Here is a 20,441-nt window from a genome sequence, read left to right as displayed (position 1 = left end):
ATCAAAATCCAGTAAGTAATGTATGAGGTGAAAGGTCTAGGTGTTGTGGTACAATGTTAAAAAATAAACAAAATAAAAAAAAATTAGTTTTTGGTGGCTGTGACGGACGCGGCGTCAGACCCCCCAGCCCTTCTCACCAACTCGTGACCGAAGGACTAGCCAATCTAAAACCGTGCTGTCACGTGCGTAACAATACCACGCTCAGCTGCACCCTGCACAAAGATTTTCCAGCTAATGGACCACAATCTATGTACCGCAGTCTGAGAGCGATTGTTACTGGGTCAGGTCAATTACGCAATTAACCCTTCACACTGCCACCACCACCTTTTTGTACAGAGTAGAAGGAAACTCGCCAATCTTAGCAGTAACACTATGATGTTTGAATAAGCGTCTGTATACACACTGTCACCGCAGGTAGATGTATGCAGAAGTTTAAAACACACGGTAGCGCTCTTCAGAGACAGGGATTCTTAGTTTGCATTAAAGAGCTTTAGAAACAGTTCAACATTTTTCAGATAATAGGATTTATTACTAAAAAGGTCAAAATGGTGCAATAAAAATATTTACAGAAAAAGATGTAGCACGGGGCAAACTTTGGCACAATTTGGAAGTGCCAAAAAACTTGGCTTCAGAGTAGCTTGAGATTCTGCCCATGACCAAATTGTTTTGGAGGCTGCTGCATGTATTTACAGAAACATCCAGCTTTTTGTACTTTCTGCCTGCAGAAGCAATCATGCCACTGTTATAGGAATAACCCTTTATGTGGCAAAACATAACATCCAAAAATCTGCATCATTAAGTGTGCATTCATAAATCCTTACGTACATACAGCTTTTAAAATGTTACTAAACCCACAACAGTAAAATCAGTCTGTATATGCAGTAACGCGTGCTTGTTATACTCACTGTGGAACCTAAGGGGTTAATCCTCTGCATTGCATAAAAAGGATGTTTGATCCTATCTTCTCTGATTCTTCCCTTCTACTGTCCCCAATCCATCTGCTGATAGAACAGAGCCTTGGGGGCAAGGTGCACATGCTCAGTTTGGTGTGTATTGCTAGAGCAGGTTTTGTTTCTCTTGGGAGAGTGCATGTGATCAGCACAGGGCCAATCGGCACTATCCAGACAGGGGTTATGCAGCCTCATAGGACAATCGGGGGAGAATGAAAACTCCTACAAGATTTACCCAGTGCTCTGCTGGACACTGATAGAAGTCACAAGACTGCTCTGACTACTGATGAAGAAAAGGTAGTTAGCAGTTTATATTTACTAAAATAATTGCATTTCCATTTTCTGTGTACTGCGGCAGACCAGATATAGTGAATGCAGGGTCCTGGATTTAGTAACACTTTATATAACTGCATCTTACAGTACCTTTTGGTTACATTGGAGTATATATAGTGAACCTTTTGAAGATTGTTTTCCTCTGCATGCCAACATTCCTAGCTTTGCGGGTTTTCATACCTAGTAATCACTTGTGTATACTTCCGATGACAGAGAAGACTACTCATCTGGACTGAATTAGTTATGTTGGCGTTCTAGCATGTCAGTCGTTAACCGTAATGATTTTCACACTCTTCAGGATAACCGTGTTTTCTGGTGCAGGAGATAAAGATGGCATCTTTATCAACTTCCATGACAGCTGCAATTTGCGTTTTTGTAATCATTTTGACTTGCGTTTTTGTTGATTTTCAACAAAACCAAGTTAACTTGTGAATAAGGAAGGACGAGGTACTTATGCGTGGTAATATACTTATGTTGCGTGCTGCTTGTGTAAAATACATTGTTTTATCATCCTTTTCCTTACTGGCCACTAAAGAGGATCTATTGCAAGTGAAACAAGTTTATAGACATGCAAACTTAGGATCCTTACTGGGCACAAGAGAAATGATTTGAATGCAACCTAAGGTGTTTTTAAAAAACGTAGTGAAATGCGCAGGGAGGAAGGTATAAGGTCGGTCTTAAGAGTCAGAGCTGCCCTTAACCGTATTAGCCAAAAACATTCTGCTTATAGAAGAGGGTTTGTGGAGAGCAGAATATGAACTCAGCACTGGCTATGGAAAAGAATAGTAATTGTCCCAGAAAATTCAGCCTGATTTTTGTCTTTCCCTCAAGAATGGTTTGGCCACGAAGAGAGAGCATAAAGGTGTGAAGATCATTTTTTGTCTGTGGGCATGTTTGGTATATTCTCAATAATAGTACAGATCCCATACACACCATCACCTTTCTTCTTACTTGGATATCCATACCTAGATCAAAATAATAATCTCCTTATGTCCAAAGTGACAAACCATTCTGCTGGAAAAGAGTAACCCAAACGATGACAGATGTGTTTATTTGGATTAAATGGGAATATACTGTATGCAAAGCAAAGCAGGCCATAGAGTCAAAAACGGAACGATCTGTCAATCAATCGAAAATGGAGCATACGATTGTGCCAACATTTGTTTCATTTTTCTAAACAAAATGCAGCATGTGGGATCAAGCACTTCAATTGTGACATGAAAATCACGTGTCGCAGCTGGCACACTAGTGATGCAAAAATCGAACAACCAAGAATTTTACGTTTGGTTTCTGACTCGTCTATGGCCCATTTAAGTTTGATAAATGACTGTCTGGGAAATTGGTTGGTTTGCTAGAAGGGGAAATTTGGAAATTCTGTTAAAGCCTACGTATACATCTAGAGAAGTATATACAGGGCTTACTTGTGTCCGGTCTTCTGTGTTCAGGTGTGCTGGATGGTGTTATGTCAAAGACTTCCTTACTCTGTTCCAATTTAATTCCAATTGTTTAACTCTCTACTTTTGGCATTGTAGAATGTTTAGGCTGAAAATCCAAACAGATTTTTATACTTGAAGTTTTAAACCTGTCTGTGGCAACACAGCAGAATATGACAGCAACTGTACTACAGATGATTAAAGAAAAGGTTCTCTAGTAACCCTCTTTTTTTGTGAATTCCCTACTCATTCCATTATCAAATCCATCATTCCAGCCAAGTGCAAAAATTCTTGTATCTTTTGCCATATGAATTTGTAAAAGACTGTGCTGCCTTACCAGACATGTTCAGACTGCCATCTTTGTCTGTTTGATCTGCAGTTGCCATGGTGCTGCAAATACGATCAGCTATGACACCAGCCATTTGATGGCTTGACGGTTCAGTTGAGAGCCAACATAAGCACACTAGTAACTATAGCTGTTGTTATTCCTTGAATGTAACGGTTTTAGTAAATGGTTAATTCAGTGATCCAATGTAATGCTTTGCTTCACTAACTGTCAAATGTGACCATGTTTATTGACAGTTAAAAAACACACTGAACTACTGTTCTGAATACTAGAGAAAGAGAAAAAAAAAGAAACCATATTCTAAAGTCCAGAGAAAAATTCACTGAAAAATCTGCCAGTGGCTTAGAAAACAAAAGAAAATTGAGGGTGTTTTTTTTTTAAACTGTGACATCTGGGAAAAATATCAGTAAGAGGTGGAGAACAAAAGTTCAGTTGTTGCTAATGGGAACCAATCAGCATTTACCTATCGTTTTTTTTTTCACTTAAAAATTTTATTGATTTCAACAAAGAGATGATACAGAGTAATAAAAGCGTTTAGAACTGCTGTAATTACATTTCTGAGCAGATGACATTCAGGTAGCACACTGAAGTCATATATACAGGATGCACACCAGTAAGAGATGGCGTGCATCCTGACCTGGGTATCAACCAAAACATAGAAAAAAAAGAAAAAAGAGAGCTACATAAGGTACGTTGAAGCAATTGAAGCTAAGTATTGTCATAATATAATAGATGGGGGTGAACAGATGAGTTTCACCATAGATATTCCAGTGACAGGCAGAAACTATGTGATGAGAGGGTCACTGGAGAGATCATTTAGCCAGGGTGACCAATTTGCTAGAAATTTGGGGATTTTTAAATGAGCTTTAGCAAACATATATTCCATATTTAGATTTTGGTTAAGAATGGAAATAAGTTGTGGAATATTTGGTGGTGTTTGATTTTTCCAGGTGTGTGCAACAGATAGGCGTACTGCTATCAAGATGTGTGTGATAATGGAGTGGTACTGACTAGGCCATTGCTCCAGGCTAATTCCGAGCAGCACCAGTTGGGGTGTAAAATCATGGGATATACCTGTAATTCTTCTAATTAGGGACTGTACATCAATCCAAAAGGAAATTAAAACAGGGCAAGTCCACCAGATGTGTACTAGTATTCACCTATAATTTTATGGAAAGTTGAAGATGTCAGATTGGCTGCAAGGGGCTTTTTTTTTCTCTCCAGTTTTTGTGATACTGTCTGTAAAACTTAATAGAAATGTTCATTGTGTATGGTTTAGGAAAGAAAACACAAATGATGATGATCTGATATTAGTTCATGGAAATTTGCCAAATGCTCTACCCGCTAATACAAAAACTGTAGCACTGTAGGTAAATGCAAAATAAGGCCTGGAGCTGTGCCAGATACGTAGTAATGGCATGTTAGCCAATATCTGATCCAATTATAGCTTTGATTAAAAGAGGGCGTGGGTTGTAAGTAGAAGCCTGGAAATTGTTCCAAGCAGATAAATGAATTAGAGATGTATATCAGAAGAGAATTTATTTGTGTTTGCTGGTGTCCTGTGCCAAGCTCCTCAGTTGGATTCTCACTGTTCCTTTTCTGTATCAATATGTTTGCACCACACTCCATCTTTCATATATTTTGCATTTGCTTCCAGTCTCAAGTCCCACTGTGTTCAGTAATATGATGTGTACTTCTATTGCTGTCTTGGCTTAACGTGCATAAACAATACTTAATGTTTTCTTGTGTTTGCAGGGATTGTGGTGCTGGAACCTGTACAGATAAATCTAGTATCATGTATGCATGGGCTAGAAACGCCCCCCCAACCAAGCTTCCAAAAGGTATATTACGAAGTCTTGTTTTATGTATGTAATTACTATCATTATTGTGATGTTTCAGTATGAAATTATACTTTATTTACTATAGATCTATAATAAACATTAGTTAAAATGATATTAAAGGCAATTAAAAAAAAAAATTAAAAAAAATGTCATACTTACCTGTTCTGTGTAATGGTTTTGCACAATGCAGCCCTGATCCTCCTCTTCTCGGGTCCCCCAATGGTGCCCATAGCCCCTCGCTCCTGCCGCGTGCTCCCAGAGCAAGCTGCTTGCCCGGGGGGCACCCAAGCAGGCTCACTCTGGAGTCGCTGCTCTGCGTGTCCATTCACACACAGAGCCATGGCTTGGCTCTGCCCCCACTCTTTCCTCATTGGCTTCCTGGCTATAATGTACAGCAAATGAGGGGGGAGAGTTCCCAGGGAACAGTGTTGCCAAGCTACCTAATTGAAATTCACTGACACAATACCCACATTTTACTGGAACAGCCACATTTTCACTAAAATTCCCAAAAGTTAAAAAATAAATTTCAGTTTTAGGTGCAAATTTCAATATTTGGGCTACAAACAAGTACAATATTCAATTAGCAATATGATTTAAAGTAGATATTAAGGCAAAAAACAGATTTCTTATTTTGTAAGATTTCTGATATAGTAAGTAGCTCAGGGACTGGACTCAAGAGGGCAAGAAATTAGAATGGGCAGGCACACACACATAAAAATTGACTCTCACAGTGACACTGACAGCAGTGTGCAGCAGCACAGATGATGATGACATCTCACCAACATAACCAGGTGGTCCCTTCAGTCTGCTCCAGTCCAAACAGCACTGACAGGCAAGCTGGGAGCAGGACTATCTCCTGTCCTGTAGACCCACACACGAGGCTCCAGCAGCTCGGCTCCCTTGCACCATGACATCACACGATACACTCAGGCACCGCCTCTGCCAGACCGCCCCCCCCGCCAGCACATCCAAACACTCTGTAGCAGGCACTCCCATGGTCTCAGCTGCCTCCGGAGCTGAGCATCACAGCCATATTTTTAAGTGCCAACTTTTTCCTGTCGCTGGTATTTACTGGCAGGAGAAAATTGCCTGTTTTTTACTGGCTGCCAGTAAAATTACTGATGATTGGCAACACTTCGGAGAGCCGAGGCTATCATGTACATCACTGGATCACGATTGGGCTCAGATATTGGGGGGGGGGGGGGCGCTAAGGAGCTGTGCAGAAGGTTTTTTACCTGTATGCATGGAATGCATGAAGGTAAAGAACCTTGAGCCTTTGCAGCCACTTTAAAAAGTGTTTTTTACTTTTAAAACTCATTAGCTTTTGAAATATATTTAGGGACATCCCAAGTCAAATTTCAAATCATATCTTTTTCATGTGCTTTCAAAGATGTTGTCTCAGGCCCATTGTAAAGGTTCTGTTTGCATTCAGCATGTCAAAATCTCCACTGTAACTACACAGAAGTATTAGAACAATGGAAGGTATCTTTAAATTGATTGATTCACTGTTTGATTCCATGTCCTTATGGACAAGAAGTGTAAAATATTATTTGGATGTAGCTGGTACTCCTCATGTAGTTATTAGAGTTTAGCTACAGTATAAAGAACACGTGCTGCCTAAGAACAAGGACCGCTAAGTGGATCCCTCCTAGATGTGCACTCTGGTTTTGACAATTGGTTGTCTCGCATCCCAGGGCTTGGTTAAAGAGATGTAGTGTGTGAACTGGCAGCAAAGAAATTAAATGAAATTGGTATGATGAACAGATGTTATCCTTATCAGCAGTTACAGTGCTGATGCAGACAAACTGTACGCACAACAATGTGTACACTAGGATAAGTCTGTGATGACAGCTTGGCAATTATAAACGCCTATCTAGGTCTTTTATCTCCTTGTGCTTTCAAAGCTATTGGTACCCTTGGATACAGAAAATGTTCGAAAGTGTTCTTAAAATACAGTTGTCCTTTTAAATGCAGTTCAAATTGTTTAAGCTGGACAGCATCCATACTGTTTAGGTTTGCTTTCTGACATTCGGCACCAGTGGTGCTGATTGGCTGCAGTCACTGTACGTTTCACTAGCTTCGGCCCAGCTATTTGAGTTTCTAAGCTGAAGTTCATCAAACCAGGTGGTGTCAACAGGGCAACCGATAGCTCAAATTTCTGCCAAATCACGTGAATCCGATGAAATTCCAGCTTAAAGTTGATCTTTATTCCGTTGATGCACTAGACATCAATGTGCTCTCCATATGCTCCACTTTCAAAATTTGTTTTCTTTTTTTATTTAATCTACTCCAGCTCCACCTCTATTCTCACCTGTATGAGAATGACATGTCCCTGCTCCCTCAGCCCCCTTGGATATCCCCATCGCATATCCCAGGAGGCTACATGAGCAAGGACACCCAGCAGCCAGTGGGAGAAGCTGGCATGCATTATCAGGGCCAGCTGCCTGAACCCAGAGGAGGCAGCTGGGCTCCCTCTAATTTTGCAGAAGGGGAGTGAATCCAGGACAACCCAGCATAAAGGTATGGAGGATTAAACAAATAATAAAAGCGAGGAAGGTGGGGGACAGTGAAGCTCTTCTTTAAAAGAGAAGTGTGGGATATGAAAGAGAGAAACTTACATACTAACCTAGGTGGATGCAGCATCGATCTAGTGCTGCATCTGTCCCTAGCAGCCTTTACACTGAGAACTGAGTGATCAAAGACTGCTGATCGCACAATTCAGTGGCACGCTGCGAGGCTGAGCTAGCTGCCAATCAGGCATTTTGGTGGATCCTGATATTAAAGTCAGGATCTCTCCAGAGTCTGGACTGGCTTTATCATATACCACAAAGTTCAGGCACTACACACATAGCCATTGGCAATAGTGAGGTGAGGAAGTCTATAATAATTGCTGATCTCCTGCAGCCTCACAGGAAAAAACATCAGGAGTGATGAGAGACCATTCATTGCCAACAGTCTGATGACAAGCGCCTGAATTTAGTTAAATAATGTGAAGATGAGATTAGAGGTATAAGTCTCAGTAGAAACAGTCTAGTCTTGAAAAATCCTCTAAATTTTAATAAAAGTAGTAAAAACAATGGCTCTCTGAAGTGACTTGAGAAAGGGCCACTCCCAAAACATTTTGTCATGGTGACAGAGTAGATTCCATCCGGAGCATCACAGTGAATTAGTTAGAGCACAACAGAGAATAAAATCCTCTAAATTTTGTTAAAAGGACTAAAAACAATGGCTCTCTGTTTAGTTCTGGCTTCCCACGAGGTGAACTATTAAAAATCACTGTTCAATAAATGGCAGTATTTAGTCGTATGAAAACAACCATCCAGGAAAAGTAAAAGCTTACAATGGTCCCGAGGATGACAGCGGTGGTGAGCTGATGATGGTATGAAAGTCGCAGGTTGTGCACACCATGCAATCTAAAGTGGCTACAGGGTACAAAAGGTGAACTGTACGGACTCTCCCTACTGCGTTCTGGGATCCTCTCTGCGGTCAGTGTGTAACCAGCAGTGGCATGGCAGATGTGATTTCATCAGGAGCGCCGCTGGCTGGACTTGGGCCTCAAGATGGAACTCAAGCTGTGACGCACAGGATGGAAGCTAGTCTGTCACCATGACAACACGTTTCAGGCGTGGTCCTTTCTCAAGTCACATCAGAGAGCCACTGTTTTTACTCCTTTAATAAAATATAAAGGATTTTTCAAGACTAGACTTTCTACAGAGACTTATTCAGAAGGTTTACCTCTGATCTCATATATTGACACTTCACATTATTTGACTGTCTTCAAGCGCTTACCATTGGACTGTCGGCTTTCAACAGCAGGCTTTAGCCTGCTGTCAACTGAATATGGGTCACAGGAGTGCAGGCCTGTGATCCCTAGAAGTATGGCCTCTACTTCTTTAAGAAACCTTCATGCATCATGTAAATGAAAAATTAACCTTTAATGTCATAAATGTGCTTCAACTACTCTGCCAATTGGCAGTAGATTACAGATACACACTCTCCCCTGTGAAAATATCCTCCTTGTGCTTCCCCAGCCTGTGAACCTATGTGGGTGAGTTTGGTATGCAGAAAACGACTGTTCCAAGTCAGAGCATGTGCGCACCCTCAGGCATTCTTTACTTTTTAATAATACTATATTTGCATTTGTACGGCTCCTATTTGATCAGTTTTTTGCTTTAGTAATTTTGTAGTTTTCAGGTTTAAAAAGGCACCCACATTAAAACAAATGCTAATGTTTTTTTTACGGAAAAAATGCAATTAGAACCACAACAGCATTTTGCAAAACTGAAGAATGGTTTTGCGATTCTATTACTACACCTTGCTAATTAGGTGGTAAAACAGAGAGAGATGTTCCAACTAGACAGTTGGTGTGATGTCTGATTCTTTTGTACCGTGCATAAAGTATATAAATGTACATAAAATTAGAATTGAACAGTATCCTTCATCTTAAAGATACTAAGAGACACAAATGTGTGCCATACAGTTGATTGTTCTATATTGGCTCATTCCCTTCACTGTGACTGCCTGTAAAATTGACATAAATTGTTATTTTTACACTGGAAATTAAAGGCAGCCAAGTTATGTACTTTGCTGCCAACTGAGCTTGTAATTGTAAATGGATTAAATGGCTTTAAAGCAAGATTGAAACCACTGTTTAGAGTTCATCACTTGGAGGAAGCCTACAGAATTTTTTTTTTTTATTGTTGCTTTTATTCTGTAGCATCAGCACAACAGTGACTTTAATGATTATATCAAATTCAGCCAAAATTAATTAAATAAGTAATATTAAGTAGACAATAATTCTAACATACCCTAAAGTGAACCTGTGATCAGATGATGCACATCATCTTGTAGAAAAAAAAATTACAACAAGCCATCATTCACCACTGTACTTGAAAGCATTTTGAAGGAGATCATTATTTATTTAAGTTATTTATATAGTGCCAACAATATATGCAGCACTTATACATATACAGGTGTACCTCGGTTTACAAACGCCTCGGTTAACGTAATTTTTGGTTTACGAATGAAAATCCATTGAAAAATAATGCCTTGGTTTATGAGTTTTTTACCATTTTTTTTCACAATACAAAGTGTATGTCGGTGTCGATTTTTTTTTTTTTTTTTTCTTCACTATAACTCGCAGAATTAGCTGTCACTTTCCCTGGAGTTAAGAAACTAAAATGAAACATTGTTTCTTTAAACTCAGGGAAATAAACTAAAAGGAAACTTTCTTTCTTTTAGCTGGGGGAAAGCGTATTCTGTTAGCTATAGTGAAGAAAAAAAAAAGCAGTAATTACATTTAAAAACCGGCACCATGATAAATTAAAAAAAAAAAAACAGTGTGGGGTCCCCTCTCCCATCCATACCAAGCCCTTTGGGTCTGGTATGTATTTTGAGGGGAACTCCCACGCCAAAATTTAAAAAAAAAAATGGCGTGGTGTCCCCCCCAAAATCCATACCAGTCCCTTATTCGAGCATGCAGCCCGGCAAGTCAGGAAAGGGGGGGGGGGTGGCGAATGAGCACCTGCCCCCCTCCAGAACCATACCAGGCCACATGCCCTCAACATGGGGGGGTGCTTTCGGGCAGGGGGGGACCCCACCCCCCCAAAACACCTTGTCCCCATGTTGATGGGGACAAGGGCCTCTTCCCCACAACCCTGGCCGTTGTGGGGGTCTGCGGGCAGGGGGCTTATCGGAATCTGGAAGATCCCGGGCCCCCCCATGTGAATGATTATGGGGTACATGGTACCACTACTTATTCACAAAAAACAAAAGTGTAGTGTGAAAAAAGACAGGACACAGTCTTTGACAAGTCCTTTATTAAAAGAAAAAAACAAAAGCATGTCCCCCGCAGTAGATCCAACGTCAATCACGATGCCCGCCACCGATCTGAAAAAAGAATTTTAAAAAAAAAAGGCTCCGCTTCCGATGATGGCTCCCGCACTCTGCTTGCTCCGGTGGTTTGACCGTTCTTAAATATGTAAGGGACGAGGCCACCTGGGGACATCACGGATGTGACCCCACCCTATGTGACATCTGGAGGGCATGTGGCCTGGTATGGTTCAGGAGGGGGAGGCCTCTCACTCGCCCATCCCCCTTTCCTGACCTACCAGGCTGCATGCTCGGATAAGGGTCTGGTATGGATTTTGGGGGGGGGCCCCGCTCCATTTTTTTTTTTTAATTGGGTAGCATCACCTATTCATGTTACAAGTCTTTAACTAGTTTAGGGAATACTGCTGCATACTTTTTGCTTTACTTACCTGGTTTTGTTGCTCTTGTCTATATGATTTTGCATTTATTTCAAATGTATGGAACTTAGCCAGCACAACTAAACTGCTAAATCGATATTGGTGGATGAGGTTTCATGTGTGTATATATGTCCTTGTACATTGATGCTCCATAATATTATATTACCTTTTGAATAAAATGTTTATACTTTTTACTTTTTATTTGTAGTGGTATAGATATCCTATATAGAGGTTATTGTGGTTTTGTATTATTCTGTTTAGTGTGCTCTTTATTTCTGCATGCTCAGTGGTATGGGTTATCCTGTTTGTGTTTCTACAAAGTAGATTAAGTGGCAGTCAGCAAGGAAAAATAATTTTCAACTAATGACTATGATCAGACATTTCCTATGACTTCCTTCATTCTTTCATCCAGCCCATGCACTGTGGAAGATAACAAAATATCCTATTCTCTAAAGCTGTTCATAGATGGTTTCAATTTTGACCAGTTCAGCAGCTACTGGCTGAGATTCAAACCATCTATGGGCAGGCTGATTGTACCCACATCGATTGTTGTACAACTTGAGTACGACCAGCCTGTCAGATTTTTCATGCGATTATCCACTAGCAATAATCACGGTGTTTCATGCAGTGGGGGGCTTTCAGTGTTGAGGGTAGAATCAAGTGATTTTATTTTCTGTAACCCGTGGTTGTAGGAAAGTAAAGCGCATCTTCTATGCTTGACGTGAGATTACACATCCGCCCCACACTCCATACCCTTACTCTCAGCTTTGTTTTAAATCATATTAAAAAAATCCTTCAGCATTTGTTTAGGTCATATAAACAGACAAAATGGGTGATTTTATATGTGCAAAAATTATTTCCTTACTACTTACTTATGGAGCCCCAGGACTAGAACAACTAGAACAAACATTCAGATAGTTCTTGTTCTTGATCAGTTATCCACTGTGAATAAACACAAGAGTGAAGACAACTGACTTGAATCATTTACCTTTAAAAAGAACTTACAGTACAAGTGAAAGCTCCTGTATTTCTGTTCTGATAGCTTTGTTAAGGTGTCTACAAGAAGCATTATAATGCTTCATATTTTTCTTTTCTGCCTGCATTTTTCAGTGGTGTGCCTTTCAACAAGTCTGTCTGCTTCATTAATAACTGGTCAATGTGTTGATAAATTGTTGCTAGAGGTGACTTGTATAAAAAAAAAGTATATGAAAATCATTTGAAGAAGGACAAACCCTATACAAAACACTGGTCATTCCATCATCTGAAATACATTACCTAGGCACACATGCATGTACGTATACTGTACTTTATTACCTGTTTCACTAAGACTTTTATTTCTTTTAATATCTTTCATTTAGGTGTTGGCTTTAAAGTAGGAGGAAACTCTGGAATTAAGTATTTTGTGCTCCAAGTTCATTATGGAGATGCAAAGGCATTCCAAGGTAAGTGGTGTAAAGCCGGAGAAATATAAAAAACATAGTTAACTGATTTTGCTACACAGGTTGATTGTATAGTGATATGTGTAGTCTAAAGCAGGGTATACACCTTGAGTTTTTTCTTTCAACTAGCCGGTTGAATGAAAAAAACTCACAGATTCCTATATCCACAAAAGCGATGAAGATGCAGTGATCTCCCCTGCTGCACTATTGTTTTCTGATAGCAGGCCGGGCTGCTGATAGAAACAAAGGGGCCCCATACAGCCAACCTGACAGCCCACCCCAACAAAAAAGCACAGTTTACTATGCTTCAGTTATGAATGAACACAGTGAGTGATCAGTACCGATTGCTCATTCAGGAAAGAAAGGGGCTGTTAAATGTGACACTCACTGGCTAAATCCTGCCGCCTCAACCTCCGGAACATTTCCAAAATCCGCCCCTTCCTGACCAATGACACCACAAAACAACTTATCCACGCTTTGGTTATATCCCGCCTCGATTACTGCAACTCCCTCCTCACTGGTCTACCGTTACATAGGCTATCCCCCCTTCAGTCTATTATGAATGCTGCTGCTAGACTCATACACCTTACCAACCGATCAGCGACTGCTGCCCCTCTCTGCCAATCCCCCCACTGGCTTCCACTAACCCAACATATAAAATTCAAAATACTAACCACAGCTTACAAAGCCATCCACAGCACTGCCCCTAGCTACATCACCAACCTCATCCACAGATACCGCCCAAATCGCCCACTCTGCTCCTCCCATGATATCTTCCTCTCTAGTTCCCTCATCACCTCCTCCCACGCTCGCCTCCAGGACTTCTCCAGAGCCTCTCCCATCCTCTGGAACTCCCTACCACAGCATGTCCGGTCAGCCCCCACCCTGTCTGCCTTTATGCGATCTTTGAAAACTCACTTCTTCAGGGAAGCCTACCCACCTTCACCTAAGAACTGTAATTGAATCACCTCCGCCAGATCATCCCCCGCAGCTATCACCTTTTGTATCACCTCCCGCTTCCTTTAGATTGTAAGCTCCACGAGCAGGGCCCTCACATTCCTTCTGTACTGAAATGTATTGTAATTGTACTGTCCCCCTTATATTGTAAAGCGCTGCGCAAACTGTTGGCGCTATATAAATCCTGTATAATAATAACATATTTACTGAACCTCTCCACCCACTCTTCATCCTGAAGAATCCTATTGTGTGCTTGCTGCTGCTGTTGGGAAGGAGAGGAGGGAAGCCTGCAGCACTGTAGAGACAGAGGGACCTGGGCAGCAGGTGGAAACGTATGGTGCAAAGAGAGGGTGATGGGTGTGGGTGGCTATTACTGATCCTCAGTATGGCTCTCCCTACAGCAGCTGAAAGCCAGTGGGAGGGAGAGGAGGAGAAGCCAGCTTTCGGAGCGGAGTTCCAGCAATTGCCTCCCCCCCCCCCTCCACTGTTCCAGTCACCCTCCCTGCTCACATCCGATTCACCCAGCTGCCTGGGCCCTCCTGCTGGCCTGGCCCCATACAGGAGGACTGGTTGTACCTTTTTAGCCACAGCTCTGATGGCGGGACCTCCCCCCCAATCAGAATACACAGATTAGCTCTTCAGCAGTTGGCTGCAAACACTGATTAAATGCTGGTTTTCCAGCATGACCGCATTACAGAAGCTGGTCGCCAGGTGAACTTCTGCTGAACAGACAGCGGTACAGATAGAGCAAAATTCACACAAGCAGAGTGATTTCCCATCCATTTATACCCTGCTTAAGTAGAAAAGAGAGGGAGGTTTCAACCGGGGTGGTGTTGCAGTAAAGAGGGAATCCACATTAGGAGCCCGTTCACACTAGGTGCATTGGGAACTGGGCAGCCCCAATGCCATATATACTTTGAGGGTAAAGCCCTGCAGGGTTATGCTACTTGGAAACTCTCCAGAACACCTTTAGACCACAGCTAGTATGCTATTTTTCTAGGAATAGATAGAACATTTCATGAAAATGTGGAGAAGGAGCTATGAACTCTTTATGAGAAGCATAATGTGTTTAAAATCAGGATGTAATCAACTTTGTAATTCCAGTTTAAAAGGAACTGAACTGTTACACTGCATGTACACATTGCTTCTTCTTAATTTGGAGAGAGGGACCATTAGAAGAGAGATTTTCACCTGACATTCACATATACTGAGTTATGAGGTCCTGTTATGCTATGGATTCTGTGTTAACATGTAAATAAGCCAAGTTTTTTTGCTGTTTATCTTTCTAGTATGGAATATTGTATATTGTGAGTTTGTTATAGCTACTTTTAAAACTTACCTCTTATATTATATCTAGATGAAGAAGAGACTTGAAAATATTACCCTACCTTTACCTTCCTGCTTGTGAAGCTTTAACAGTAAATGTTATAGGCCTAGATCAATATAAACATTGCTTTGTTTCCATTCAGCTTTTCTGCAATATAACTGCAAACAGAGTGTGAGAACAATGAAAGCATCTGCTGCACATGGTGGATTCTAAAACTGAGCATACATGGGCCACTTTTTTTTTTTTTCGATCAGCCAGCAGGCAAATAAAAAGAAAACGGATTTCCTCCATCCTCACAATTGAGGGGGGCAGAGGAATCCCTCCATCTGTGTCATTCTACTCTGACAGCGGAACTCCTCCACTGGCTATAGATGGATCAAAACTCTGATCCATCTACAGCCAGCTTACATCTTCACTTGCTGCAGCCATACAGTTGTGACCAAAATTATTCAACCCCCAATGCTGTAAAGGGGTTTAGGGACTATAGTGTACATTTGGAATTGTATTCAGAATCAAATCCTACAAGGACGTTGTAACTACCCAAATGCAACTAAAATGACATCAATTGTTTATGTAATACAGTAGTAAATGGTTCTTATGTGGTTTCTTCATTGCCACAATTATTCAACCCCTTAAAGACTACCACTCTGAAGAACAGAGGTTCATACAGGTGCTTTCCATCAGGTATTGAAAACACCTGTGGATGTCACCGAGCAGCAATCAAGCATAATAAGCACCAATTAGGCAGCTTTAAAATGACTGTGATACTCAGCTCCTTCTAGACATTTACTGGTGTGGTTACAAACATGGTGAAGGCAAGAGAATGGTCCAGGAAGACAAGAGAAGAGGTGATTTCTCTTCACAGGAAGGGCAATGGCTATAAGAAGATTGCAAAGATGTTAAACATACCAAGAGACACCTTAGGAAGCATCATTCGCAAATTCAAGGCAAAGGGCACTGTTGAAACGCTACCTGGTCGTGGCAGAAAGAAGATGCTGACTTCGACTGCTGTGCGCTACCTGAAGCGTAGAGTGGAGAGAAGTCCCCGTGTGACTGCTGAGGAACTGAGAAAAGATTTGTCAGATGTGGGTACAGAAGTTTCAGCCCAGACAATAAGACGCACACTGCGTAATGAAGGCCTCCGTGCCAGAACTCCCAGGCGTACCCCCTTGCTGTCTCCAAAGAATAAGAAGAGTCGACTGCAGTATGCCAAAAGCCATGTGGACAAACCACAAAAGTTGTGGGATAGTGTTCTGTGGACTGATGAAACAAAATTAGAACTGTTTGGGCCCATGGATCAACGCTATGTTTGGAGGAGGAAGAACAAGGCCTATGATGAAAAGAACACCTTGCCTACTGTGAAGCATGGTGGAGGGTCAATCATGCTTTGGGGCTGTTTTGCTTCTGCAGGTACAGGGAAGCTTCAGCGTGTGCAAGGTACCATGAATTCTCTTCAGTACCAGGAGATATTGGATGGAAACGTGATGCAGTCCGTCACACACCTGAGGCTTGGGAGACGTTGGACCTTTCAACAGGACAATGATCCCAAGCATACCTCCAAGTCCACTAGAGCATGGTTGCAGAGGAAAGGCTGGAACATTTTGGAGTGGCCATCGCAGTCACCAGACTTAAATCCGATTGAGAACCTCTGGTGGGACTTAAAGAAAGCAGTTGCAGTGCGCAAGCCTAAGAATGTGACTGAACTGGAGGCCTTTGCCCATGAAGAATGGGCGAAGATACCCGTAGATCGCTGCAAGACACTTGTGTCAAGCTATGCTTCACGTTTAAAAGCTGTTATAACTGTAAAAGGATGCTGTACTAAGTACTAAGATTGAATGTCACTTGGGGGTTGAATAAAACTGATAATGCTGTGAGCACAGAAAAGACATTTGTGGTTATTTCATTATAACTGTTATGTTATATTTGTCTGACCTACAAGTGCCTCTTTAATGTAAATGTAAGCAAGATGACTGAATGATCAAAAGCAATGTCAAACTGGCCAAAACACTCAATTTCAGTGGGGGTTGAATAATTTTGGTCACAACTGTAGATTGTGATCATTATGCTGCAGTGCACTTCTGTAGTAAAAGGAGATCACAAAGTACACCAAATTAGAGCTGTCTACTTTGGTTTTTAAATTCAATAGAGAGCTATAGGGGTCTGTTTGTAAATGTTTTCTCACAAGATTACTGCAGCTTTCATCCACGAGTCACACATCCTTCCAGTTGAATCCAAGAAAAATGTGTGAAAGTTGTGTAAATTGTGTGTGAAAAAAATCTCTCTGTAGTACCTCCTTATCAAAGGACCTCTGTAATATGCAGTCTTACTCTTAAGCAATGGGAGTACAAAGTTTTGGACTTTTTTTTTTTATATACTAGCTGAATTAGGAAAAAAATTTTTCTCAGAATTACTACATTAATCCTTATGATGAGCTCTACTTAAAAAACCCAGACATTGCAATACCTGCTGCAGACCAGTTCAACAGCTTCAAAGAATGCCAGTTATTTAATAAATGTAAAGCACACATGGGCACTGTGGGTGGAGTGGTCAACAAATTCTTGCACACATCTGGCCCACTAGCAAAGAACACCCTAGTGACATGAAAAGGTGAAGATGACAAACTGCTAGAACAGTGACCCGGGGACCCTGATGCGGCTCTTTGCTTGCCTTGGGGCACTTTTGCTCCCACTGATGCAAGACACTATTAATCCCACTGACGTCAACAATGGGGCATAATTCCTGTTACTGACATCAACAACAGGGTACTATTTCTCCCATTGACACCAACAATGGGGCATTATTTCTCGCACTTATACCAATGATGGTGGACTATTCCTCCTCCTAATGTTTAAAATGCACTGTTTAATCCCACTGACCCCAGGACAATTTCTACTCCCAATGACCACAGTCCGACCACCCTAAAGTCTAAAGGACAGTAAACTGGTCCTTTGTTTGGAAAGTTTGGAGACCCCCTCTGCTAGAAGAAGACAGCCCCTGCATGACTTAAGCTAATCCTTTCTTATCTCCCATCCATTCTGATTCCAGACAGCCACTTAGATGAAGCAGAATAGACATCTAAAGGGATCCCTGACCTCATTCTTGTTATATTCTCTACACTGTAGCTAAACTTATGCAGGAGCTGCCTGCATCTTACAATTTGTGATCTCAAACAATTTGCCTAAATATTAGTTTGTTTTTTAATGAAACACATCAAAGGCCTTTTGATAAAGCAAAAGATGACTAGAATATTGTCTGCACAATATTAGGGCACATCAATGACCGCTTGAACTATGTAATTGGCAAAGGTTTACTGATTTATGTTACACGTACAAAGAACTGCAGATCAATAATTGAGCAGCTAATGTAAAGTCTCACCATTAATTTCCATCAGTGGGTTTCAGCTTTCTTTGTTTTTGTTCGTTTTTTTTTTTTTCCTATGGATGGGTGGCTTTTAAAAGCAAAAGAATGAAAAATTGCCCACAATCCCAATATTTAGGGGTTGTTCCCACAGTGGAAATGCTGCCAGTTAAATGTATGTATATATGTGTGCGTATGTGTGTGTGTATATATATATATATATATATATATATATAGATCTGCTTGTCGACATGAGAACCCAGTTATTGGTTGGATTAGCCCACTGTTCAGCGGCAGTCAGTTGTACAACTTTCCATTTTACTGGCCTTACCTTTTGACTTCTCTTTGGACAAGAATACATGTTGGTAAGCTGAAGAGGTCTTCCTATGTCTAAGCCTGCTAAAACTAAATCTGATCACAGGTTCATAATGGATATCGTAATATCTCTTTGTTTCTCTGTTTGACATTTATTGTCCCATGCTTCAGTACTCCTATGATCTATTATACGTGGCTAAGTGCAGTCAGGCGTAGTTCTGACACTTGCATAAACGGTGGGCAGCTGTTACAATATTTACCCAATACTTTACCTGTCAGGACACATTCTTTAAGCAGTACATTGACTATATACTGACAAATAAGTTATATCATTGACTGACGGATATACTCTTATTTGGGTGACACAACTATACAGCATTCTCAGGTGGATGTGGAAGTAAATGCAAAACAAATGTGAGGGTTGTTATCACTGTTCTGTCCAGCAATTGAAGAATGGGAAGTAAGCAATGGCAGCCTGTAGTGACTCTATCCCCACCCCCACAAAAAAAAAAAAAGTAAGATTAGTTTTCTTCATGCTTATTCATTGGGTGGTGTGTTAAATCTTCACTGTCTTGAAGTACTCTGGGAGTTGCTGCTGACACTTCTGGGTATGTAAAATTGTGTGGAAAAACCCATACCCCCCTCCGCCTCTGTTGGTTCCACCTGCTATTTGGTCACTACTCTGTCCCATAGCGTCTATCAAGAACCAAAACCCCCAGCAGAGGACATACCATCTGATGTGCCTGAAAGTGTCAGCAGTGACTCCCAGAGAGCTGTAACCTTCTAATTCATTGTTCACCAGCTGGACCTGTTTTTCCGGTCACAGGGTCACTTTGAAGGAACATTTTGCTGGAGAAATATGAAATCTGCCATTGCTAAATTCTCATTCTATTGATATTAGTTGCCTGACTGTTATGCTGACCCTAAGGATTAATGAATTAATTCTAATTTTCTTGATTGCATATTTATTTCTTGCCAGTAATTTGAAAAGTATTGCAGCAGTGGGTCAAAATAATAACCAGAATGGAGGTGAAAGTTAACTTTAAATCATAATTCTTTCCATCACATTTATAAAAATACGAGATTGATTCCATTAAACTCTGATGCAGGCTCTTAGAGGTTTTGCCATGTATGCTCCATATTTGTGCATTATCACAGACTTACCTGCCAAAGCAGCTCCATACAGTGGTGCAAAGGCCCGTGATCTTCCTTGTCACACCACTGCTCCTAACATTTGCGTCTGGTCTTCTGGATTTGGTTTCCTTGGCCATCTTGATTTGACAAGGAAACAATAAGATAATTTATCCCGACACCAAAAGATTGCCAATAGTGGACAATGAGCTGTGCAGGCAGGAGGTCAGCCTTTTTTTTTTTTTTTTTTGCAGAAATTACTTACATAATCTTTTGTGCAATAAAAGCCTACCTGCCAGCCACTTTAAGTAGGTACAGGATGGCAAATCCTTTCTATATGCCCCTGGGTCAAATGTACATTCAAGCCTATTTTAAATCGTATATACATAGAAACATATACAATAGAGACATTTTATACAATAGAAACATTTATTCCAACTGCATACAGCTGTTTTTAGGATTGCTGGCTATCATCGGTGCCCACTGTTTAAACTGAGAATCAACTACGTATACAACCCCCAATTACAAAAAAGTTGGGACCCTGTTTAAAACCTACATAAAAACAAAATTCAATGATATGCAATTCTCATAAACCCATATTTTATTCACAATAGAAAACCTATTAAATGTTTAAACTGAGAAAATGTACCATTTTAAGAAAAGAAACAAAAGTAATTTTTAAATTGATGGCAGCAACACATCTCAGAATTGGGACAGGGCAACAGAAAGCTGGCAAAGTAAGCAGTACTAACAAGGAAGACCTG

General features: G+C 40.9%; 1 protein-coding gene across 7 annotated transcripts in view; it reads left to right on the top strand.

Annotated features, from left to right (window-relative positions):
* PAM (peptidylglycine alpha-amidating monooxygenase) overlaps positions 1–20,441 on the top strand; it is a 248,266-nt gene that overhangs the window by 102,758 nt on the left and 125,067 nt on the right. For all 7 annotated transcript variants that reach the window (XM_089679111.1, XM_089679107.1, XM_089679108.1 and 4 more), the window contains exons 6-7: positions 4,818–4,903; positions 12,510–12,593. In XM_089679111.1, the coding sequence (XP_089535237.1) occupies positions 4,818–4,903; positions 12,510–12,593 (170 nt within the window). The remainder of the gene's footprint in view (positions 1–4,817; positions 4,904–12,509; positions 12,594–20,441) is intronic.

This window comes from Staurois parvus, unplaced genomic scaffold (assembly GCF_062004578.1).
Source record: "Staurois parvus isolate SC_StPar_1 unplaced genomic scaffold, SC_StPar_1.0 ptg000218l, whole genome shotgun sequence".
Classification (NCBI taxonomy): Eukaryota; Metazoa; Chordata; class Amphibia; order Anura; family Ranidae; genus Staurois; species Staurois parvus.
The sequence above is the reverse complement of the archived record's forward strand: the minus strand, read 5'-3'. Positions and strand labels throughout refer to the sequence as shown.